This window comes from Rhea americana, unplaced genomic scaffold (assembly GCF_003343005.1).
Source record: "Rhea americana isolate MKP2758 unplaced genomic scaffold, rheAme1 scaffold_845, whole genome shotgun sequence".
Classification (NCBI taxonomy): domain Eukaryota; kingdom Metazoa; phylum Chordata; class Aves; order Rheiformes; family Rheidae; genus Rhea; species Rhea americana.
This window is the reverse complement of record NW_028187029.1, coordinates 650-10,010: the sequence shown is the minus strand read 5'-3', so window position 1 is coordinate 10,010 and position 9,361 is coordinate 650. Positions and strand designations below refer to the sequence as shown.

The 9,361-nt window shown below is 52.4% G+C and overlaps 1 protein-coding gene across 1 annotated transcript; it reads right to left on the bottom strand.

Moving 5' to 3' along the window:
* Window positions 1-6,995: 6,995 nt before the first annotated feature.
* On the bottom strand, window positions 6,996-7,762 carry LOC146585186 (olfactory receptor 14A16-like; the record flags this gene model as incomplete). The annotated part of the gene is made up of 2 exons (XM_085323394.1): window positions 7,170-7,762; window positions 6,996-7,131 (listed from the first exon to the last, which is right to left on the bottom strand). Coding segments are annotated over exons 1-2 (729 nt in total), but the record flags the coding sequence as incomplete, so codon positions are not given.
* Window positions 7,763-9,361: the final 1,599 nt, after the last annotated feature.

Below are 9,361 nucleotides of genomic sequence, written 5' to 3'. Positions count from 1 at the left end.
GGTGACCTGTAGCACCACAGCACTGCTCTTCGAGTGACACTGATTCCTGTTAATGTCTGGTTTGAACCTCACAAGCTGCAGATTGTGACTTTTTCCCTTTCTTGTGCTGCTTCTCACTACCAAGAAAAAGTGCCTGGAAGACCCATTCAGGGACACACTACTCCAGCTATTGTCAACCGAGGGCTGAGCTGTGGGGGAATAATGGCTCCCCTTGTGTGGGTGGCCACACTCCTCCTCATGCAGCCCATAGTCACTTGACCTTATTCTCAATGACTGTGCCTCACTGGCTCATGTAGCATTTGTCATAACACCCAGGCCCTTCACGTCAGGGGCACTTCTCAGCTGATAAGGTCCCAACCTGCCCTGAAGCATGGAGTTATCCTGCCCCAGGTGCAGGACTTGCCCCTTCTCCTTGTAAAACTTCATGAGGTTTCTGTTGGCTGAATCGCCAAGTTTCTCAAGGTCCTCCAGACTGAAACTCTCCTGTGTCACCTGCTAATGTGTGTGTGCAGATGGCTCACATAGACTTGTGGTGCTTCTAAGAAGAGAACAGCAAGTGCAACTAGAGGACAGCACAAATTAAAAAAGGAGGTTCTAGTGTAATGTAATTCCTGTCAGAAATAGGACTTACAGGACAATAATCTCAGAAATACCAGGTGAGGGTACAAAGCAAGCAAAACCAGGGCCAATGGGGAAAAAATGCACACAGATGGGATGTTTGTATGAGAAGGTATTGCCTCTTGTCTTCTCGGCATAAAGAGCCTTGTGTCATATTCATGAGGGCCCCCTGAGAGGTATTGGAAAGCTGCTATTAGGTTCTTCCAAAGCCATCTCTTCTCCAGGCTGAACAAGCCCTGATCACTCACAAAGTTAGTGTTCCAGCTATACGACCATGCTAGGGGCTGTCTGCTGAACTTACTCCTGGCTGTCAACATCTTTCTCAAATTGGAGAGCCCAAATCAGGTTGCAGTAGTGTACATTTGGTCTAAAGAGTGGGTAGTAGAGGGGGGAACATCATTTCCATCAATCTCCCGTCTGTACTACTGTTCACAGAGCCCAGGATGTGGTTAGCCTTCCATGCTGCTTGGGCACATGGCTGTCTCGTATTTTGCCTTCTGCCCACCAAGACACACAGGTCCTTCTCACCAGAGCTGYTCYATGACAACYRMGTCCATGGCCTGTGTCTTTGCAGGGTATTGGTCTGTCCCAGGTGCAAGAATATGGCATTTGTCTGTGCTGACTTTCAGGGGATTCCCGGCAGCCCATTCGTCCAGACTGTCCAGGGCCCTCTCAGTGGCAGCCCTCAGCCACAAGGCTGGGGCCTCTCACCCACTTTGGAGTCATCTACAAATGTGATGACTGTTACCTCCTCCAGGCTACTCCTCAAAGTGTTAAACAGGACAGGTCCCAGGAGAGACCCTGTGCTGCTCCCTTTCTCTCTGGCCTGCAGGCAAAGAATTACTCTATTCAAAACAGCCCTCTGAGCCTAATCATCCAACCAGTTTTCAGCCTTCTGGTTGCCTGCTCATGCAGTCCTTAATGTCCGAACTTTTATGTAAATATGTTGAGGGAGACAGTGTAAAAAGCTTTGTTATAGTCACAGAATGAGTAAGGTTGGAAGGGACCTCTGCAGATCATCTAGTCCAAGGCCCTGCTCAAGTAGGCTCACCTAGAGCATGTTAGACAGGATTGTATCCAGGCAAACCTTGAATATCTGCAGAGAAGGAGTCTCCACAACCTCTCTGGGCAACCTTTTCAGTGCTCTTTCACTCTCACAGTGAAGAAATTCTCCCTCATGTTCAGGCAGAACTTCCTGTGGTTCAATTTCTGCCCATTGCATCTTGTCCTGTCACATGGAACAACTGAAAAGAGTTTGTCCCCATCCCCTTGACACTCTCCCTTCAGGTACTTATACACATGGATAAGATCCCCCCTCAGTCTTCTCTTCCCCAGGCTAAAGAGCTGAGCTCTTGCAGCTGTTCCTCCTAGGGCAGGTGCTCCAGCCCTCTGATCATCCTCATAGCCCTACGCTGTACTCTCTGCAGTATCTCCATGTCTCTCTTGTACTGGGGAGCCCAGAAATGGATGCAGTACTCCAGGTGTGGCCTCTCAAGAGCTCAGCAAAGCAGGAGGTTCACCTCCCTCAACCTGCTGGCAACACTCTTCCTAATGCACCCCAAGAGACCAATGACCTTCGTGGCCACAAGGGCACATTGCTTACTCATGGTCCACTTGTTGTCTGCCAGGACTCCCAGGCCTTTCTCTACAGAGCTGCTTTCCAGCAGGTCAGCCTCCAGCCTGTACTTGCACTTTCTGACCTTTATGAGGTTCCTCTCTGCCCAACTCTCCAGCCTGTCCAGGTCTCTCTGAATGGCAGCACAGTCCTCAGGTGAATCAGCCACTCCTCCCAGCTTGGTATCACCAGCACACTTGCTGAGGAGGCACTCTGTCCCCTCATCCAGGTCATTGATGAAGTTGAACAGTATGGTACTCAGTACTGAGCCCTAGGGAACTCCATTAGCTACCGGCCTCCAACTAGACTCTGTGCCACTGATGTCAACCCTCTGAGCTCTGCCTTTCAGCCAGTTCTCAAACCGCCTCACTGTCCACTCATCTAGCCTGCAGTTCCTTAGCTTACCTATGAGGATGTTATAGGAGATAGTATGGAAAGCCTTGCTGAAGTCAAGGGAGATGACATCCACTGCTCTCCCCTCATCTACCCAGCCAGTCATTCCATCATGGAAGGCTATCAGATTGGTTAAGTATGATTTCCCCTTGGTGAATCCATGCTGACTCCTCCTGATCACCTTCTTTTTCTCTATATGCTTGGAGATGATATCCAGAATGAGTTGTTCCATCACCTTTCCACGGTGATGGACTAGCTTATATTCCTCCCAAGTGACCTATCCCCTCTTCCACATTCTGTGTTCTTTATTCTTCTGTCTGAGTTTTGCCAGGAGCCGCTTGCTCATCCATGAATGTCTTCTGCCCCTTCACTGGACTTCTTTCTCCTTGGGATGCACTGCTCTTGAGCTTGGAGGAAGTGATGCTTGAATACTAGCCAGCTTTCGTTCATCTGTGTGCCCTTGCAAGAGTCAATCCTAGAGGTGCTCTGGCTTTCCTAACCACTTCCCGATGTGGTGTCACCACATCTCAGTGATTTCCACCATGTGGCAGTCTTGTGACAGCTTGTCCATCTACATTTGCTCCTGCCTGCACCCCAGGCTGCATATGTTTGCATATTTGTTGGCTTCAGCACCTCAGCTGTGTCACTGACCAAAGATTTGTCATGGGGAAACATGTTACCAAGATCCTTATTTACGCAAAGGCTTTGGTTTCAAGTGCTGACATGCTGGCATGGATAGCAGGTGGTAATGGAATGGTGAAAGGAGGTTCCCACTAAGGCAGCAAACCCTGCAGTGCCCAAGGCTGCAGAGAAAGGGCTGGGTTGTGCAGGAACGCCAGGAAGGGGACTGACTGCGTGAGCTGGCTCTGTGACACTGTTGGGCATTTGACAGATTTCTTGAACCAATCTCCAGGAAGGACAAGGTGCCACTGAAGAAATCCCTGGGCCTGGGCAGCCTGTGATCCAGCTATCTTGAGATCCTCATTAGTCCAGTCCCTGTTTGTATCATCTAGTGGGGTGAGCAGAGGTTCAGTAGGAGGAGAGCAAGAAGTGTTTGAGACATGGTTTCCCTTTAAGTGCCATGCTGTATGCACTAGAGACGAGTGGTTGTGCTGGACACCCCGGGCATCTGACGTGGCCCTGCCAGACCGTTTCTGTGTCATTAAATGAAGTATCTGCCCTGAACAGGTAGATAGCTGTTCGAAACATTGGACTCATTGGAAAAGCTTGAAGCTGACCTGCTGGAGAGCAGCTCTGCAAAGAAGGACCTAGGAGTGCTGGTGGATGACAAGTTCATGAGCCAGCAATGTGCCCTTGTGGCCAGGAAGGCCAATAGTCTCCTGGGGTGCACTAGGAAGACTTGCCAGCAGGTCGAGGGAGGTGATCCTGCCCCTCTATTCAGCCCTGGGGAGGCCTCATCTCAAGTACTGTGTCCAGTTCTGGGCTCCCCAATACAAGAGAGACATGGAGATACTGCAGAGAGTTCAGCGTAGGGCTATGAGGATGATCAGAGGGCTGGAGCACCTGCCCTAGGAGGAACAGCTGCAGGAGCTGGACCTCTTCAGCCTGGGGAAGAGAAGACTCAGGGGGGAACTTATCCATGTGTATAAGTACCTGAAGGGAGGGTGTCAAGGGGATGAGGACAAACTCTTTTCAGTTGTTCCATGTGACAGGACAAGATGCAATGGGCAGAAATTGAAGCACAGGAAGTTCCGCCTGAAGGTGAGGGGGGAATTTCTTCACTGTGAGAGTGATGGAGCACTGAAACAGGTTGCCCAGAGAGGCTGTGGAGTCTCCTTCTCTGCAGATATTCAAGGTTTGCCTGGATGCAACCCTGTCTAACATGCTCTAGGTGACCCTGCTGAGCAGGGAGGTTGGACTAGATGATCTCCAGAGGTCCCTTCCAATTACTGATTCTATGATTCTTTGCCATGAAAGACCCTAGCGCAGCAGCAGGCACCTGCTAGGGCTATGTGCTTGTGAGTGCATGGGAGGCAAAAGAGGGAGATGAGAACTGGTGTGCTGAGCTCCTAGGAGAGCACTTGCTCTCTGCTTCCTGGAGGTGGGAAGTGCCTGGCTGTAGAGAGGCAGTGCCTTTTCAAAGCCTTGGACTAGAAGGGAATRGGAGGGCAGGAGAGTTGGGCTTTGTGTGGTTTGGAGCCCCTGATGAGTTGTCTGCCTGCTGCCATGTCTACTCTTCTCCCTAGTGTGTCCCTGCTACGGAGGTGCATGTTGGCTGGCCACCCTCCGTGATGCATTGGGGCGGGGGATGCAGCATGTCACAGCAGCTTCATCCACTGTGGTGGAAATGAGGGTGCCTCCAGTGCTGTGCTGCTCTGACAGGGAGCAGGTGTCTGGAGAGAGCAGGGCTGTGCATGGGGAGCCCTGCCAAGATGGGGAGGAAAGGGTTAGACAGGGGGATTGGTGCTGGGGCAGTGGCAGTGGGCACAGCAGGCAGCGTTAGGCAGTGTTTGAGAGCAGAGCAGCAGGCACAGGCCCTCAATGAGCAGGGGAGACACTGCAGGAAGTGGTCTCAGCACCAAAGCAGGACAGAGGAGGTGCAAAGCAAGGTCAGGAAGTAAGGCCAGAGGAAGGCCAGCAAGAGCTCTGCGTACCAAATGGAGGTGCAGCTGCTGAGTGCTTCCGTCAGTGGGTGTCCTGAGGTGTAGGCTCCACTGCCCCTGGATGTCCTGCACTAACGTCCTGCTCGATAGCCATCGATAACCCTGCTGCCCASGCAGGGGTGTGTTTGTGGCCAAGGACGGCCTCCAGGGAGCCTGCAGAGAGCCCTTGGCTGCAGCCAGCTGTGAAGCCTGGCAGACTGGCAGGGGGCCCAGGAGCCTCTGCCTCTTCTGCTGCCTTTGGGTGTTGTGACTGTGCTGTTGGGTGATGCTGTTGGGTGACAGCATGGTGGCATCAGGAACCTGGGGCAACACCACAGCCTCTCTCGCCAGGGGTCTCCTGGCCCAGCATCAGCAGGATGTAAAAGGCCCCTGGGGTGCCAGGCCTCATGCAGCCCCTGTCACCAGGACACCAGGGCAGCTGAGTCTCTCCATGCGTGGCTGTGCATCTCCTGTGGGTGGCTGGGAAAGCCTGCCAGGCTCCTTCCTGTGTGTTCCTGTGCATCAAGGTGCTCCTGTCAGCACAGAAAGGGCAGGAGTACAGCCACATCCTGGCATGGTGAAGTGGCTTCTCCCACAGCTCCACATGCAGCCACGTAGATGATCAGAGCTGGATAGTGTACCAGCAGCTGGGCAGTCAGGACTTCCTGGCAGAGGTGGGTGTGTTGGAGTTGAGGGGCAAGCTGAGCTCTTCTAGGCACCAGCTCATGGCCTCAGGTGCCATGGGTGCAGGTTCCTCTGCCTACCTGCCTGCCTCACAGCAGCAGTGCCGGGGCCCGAGCCAGCACGGTTCTTTGTTTTCAGGACAGAAGAGCAGCAGTTCCAGGAAAGCAGTGCTCTCTCTTCTAAACATGTGTTCTCATTGAACTCAACCTCTCAAAGGTTGCACAGTGGTTACTGTGGCTGTCAGCAAGAATAGCGTGCACTGAGATTGCTGCTGCCAGGCCTCCCAGCTGCTGGTGTATGCGGTATGAATCGCTGGTGCATAGGATTCTCCAAAATGTTGGGACCTAAGCCACATCTCTGCAGTAGACTCATGAAGCAGGCACTTTCTGACTGACCAGCTGCCATCAAGTCTGKTGAAGACAGTCAACTCATGGAGCTAGGGTGTGCTTACAGGTGTGCTCACAGGTGTACTCAGCTGTCTGGGTGAGTTGCTGCCCCTCGAGATGCCCTGTGCTCTCTGAGTGACTCCATATTCTCTTCCAGTAGGATGGGCATCTGTCACCAGCCCTCCAATATGTGTGACAGTCCCCAGCACACACCTCTTGACCACTCACCCTCTCCAGGCACCCTGGGCACCCACAAGCGACAGCTGAATCCAGCCCTCATTCCCACACACATCACTCAAAAGAGATGATGCCCATTAGCCCAAGGAAAATGTAAGCACAACAACGCGGCCTTTTTGGGTGTAATTCCCTGAGCAGATTCTTGGCTCCAGCTTTGGAAAAAGACCCCAGCAATCAGGCACAGTAGTAAGGAGATCTGCTTTTATTACAGACATGCTACTTGGGAGGCCAGCTCCGACACAGTGATAGGCAGGTTTACAGGTGGCCTCTGGGTGAGAAAGATAAGGTTTGTGCTTCCAGAAATGTGGGAGGAATTCAGACATTTGTGCACAAACATGGCTATCACAGACAGAACTCCCACAGCACCAGAAATGCTGGAGATAAACTGGGAATCAGTTGTGAGGAGAGATGGGCAACTCATTACTGCTGAACTAGTACCAGGTGAATCAGTTCCCTCACTGCCTCCTGGAGCTCCTTGTTCCTCATGCTGTAGATGAGAGGGTTCACTGTTGGAGGCATCACTGCGTACAGAACAGCCAGCACCAAATCCAGAACTGGGAAGGAGATGGAGAAGGGCTTCAGGCAGGCAAACGAACTGGGAAGGAGATGGAGAAGGGCTTCAGGCAGGCAAACATGACAGTGCTGACCAACAGGGAGACCACAGCCAGGTGTGGGAGGCATATGGAAAAGGCTTTGTGCCAGCCCTGCTCAGAGGGGATCCTCAACACAGCCCTGGAGATCTGCACATAGGACAGCACAATGAAAATGAAGCACCCTAAGATTAAACAGCTAATAATCCCAAGGAGCTCAACTTCCCTAAAGTAGGAGTCTTTGCAGGAGAGCTTGAGGATCTGGGAAATTTCACAGAAGAACTGGTCCACTCTGTTGCCTTGGCAGAGAGGTAGTGAAAAAGCATTTCCAGTGTGCAGGAGAGCATTGAGAAATCCACTGGCCCAGGCAGCTGCTGCCATTCTGACACAAGCTCTGCTGTCCATGATTGTGCCATAGTGCAGGGGTTTGCACATGGCAACGTAGTGGTCATAGGCCATGACAATGAGGAGAGAATACTCCGCTGAAAACAAGAAGAAAACCAGGAAGAGCTGGGCAGCACATCCTGAGTAGGAAATGGCCCTGGTGTTCCACAGAGAATTAGCGATGAATTTGGGGACAGTGGTGGAGATGGAGCCAAGGTCGAGGATGGAGAGGTTGAGGAGGAAGAAGTACATGGGGGTGCGGAGGCGGCGGTCACAGGCTATGGTTGCAGCTCCTGTGCATCAGCGTACACCAGGAGGAGGAACTCACTGAGGGAGCTGCTGTTGGACATTTTGCACCTTCTGAGCTTGGGGGACTGTGCAAGGAAGAACAGATAGACACAAAGTAGGACAGACTTCCCTGAGCAAAGCTCTTTCAACCCCTCCCCCCAAACACACACACATTAGCACTCCCCATCTCAGCTGCACCATCACTGAGCTCCATGGCTTGAACTCTGGTTTGTGCTGGCTGAGATTGCCATGAGGAGCAGCGATCTCTGCCCATGGGCTCCTGAGGAGTCAGCCCTGACCTGCAGCACTGAGTACATGGGAACAGACGTGACTAAGATTTATATTCCCAGTTCCAGTCAGATTTAATCCACTCCATTCTAAACAATGAAGGTTCATGAATAGTTTTAAAGCTCTTTTTGGTTTTGTTTTCTCTAGCTGAATTTGACGCTGTCACACCGGAGTAGGATTCTTGGAGGTAGAAATCATCCACACCTCTGCTGCACTCAGAATGACCATTTCTGATTCCAGAGAGGCAAAAGGATTCACTCTGGCTTTGGTGTAGAGGGAGGAGTGCTGGCTTGTTCCCAGGTGCCCTCTGCCCCCATCTCAGAAGTGGAGAACTATTGCAAAAAGTTACCTTTTCATGTTACCAAAAAGGAAATGGCACTGTGGAAGAGTGGAGGAATCCACTTCCAAAGTGCCTGTCAGCACTCTTTCTGAGGGTATGTGTGTGTGTCGGGGGGGTGTCTCAGCTCTCCCCTTCTGTCCAGCAACACATCCTTGCTCCTTCCAGCTGCCGACATCCGGCCTCCCAGCAGCATTTCCATGTTCTCAGTATCTAGGTGCTTCTCCCTAAGGCACCTGGGTTACACCCAGCTGCAAAGGGAGAGCTGTGCCCTTCTGGAGGGCAGCTTGCAGCCCAGCCAGACACCCCAGGGAAATGGCTGAATGTTCTAAGGATGTTAAGGGTGTTCAGAAGAGAGAGTTGCCTCCTTTCTGGGCAAATGCATTGCCCAGAGCCCCATAGGTTAGAGGGGGACTTGGGCACCGCACTGTCAAAGACACATCTGCATGGCAGGACCGAAACGGCCGGTGTCTGAACTGCATCAACCCCCCCCCCCCCACATTCCCAGAGAGCCAAGGGGAAGGACAAGGGCAGCATGGGCAGGTAGGGAAGAAACAGGGAGGAATGTCATGATATTTGTGCCGAAGGAGGCAGGGAAAGGGAGGAACAGAGAAGCACTCAGGAGTATCTCCTCCCCTGGATATCTGGCTGCTGAGGAAATGAGTCATGTCCTGGACCCCACAACCTTGAGGCAAGAGGGCTGTATTGAGGGGGAGAGGAGAGGGGGCTTTGGAGTTGACAGTTTCCTCTCACACTCTGGCCATGGCTCTGCTGTCTAAAGCCGTCCCTGCAGGGAGCTGGGTCTCTATCCCCACGTCTCTCCCCTAAAAGATCACAGACCCCATCCCACCTACTGAGCATTCAGCTCTGCCCTACAGAAAGCTCCCAGAGGCAGAACACTGTCCAGGGGCACCTCCAGGTTTGTAGGAGCTAAGAAG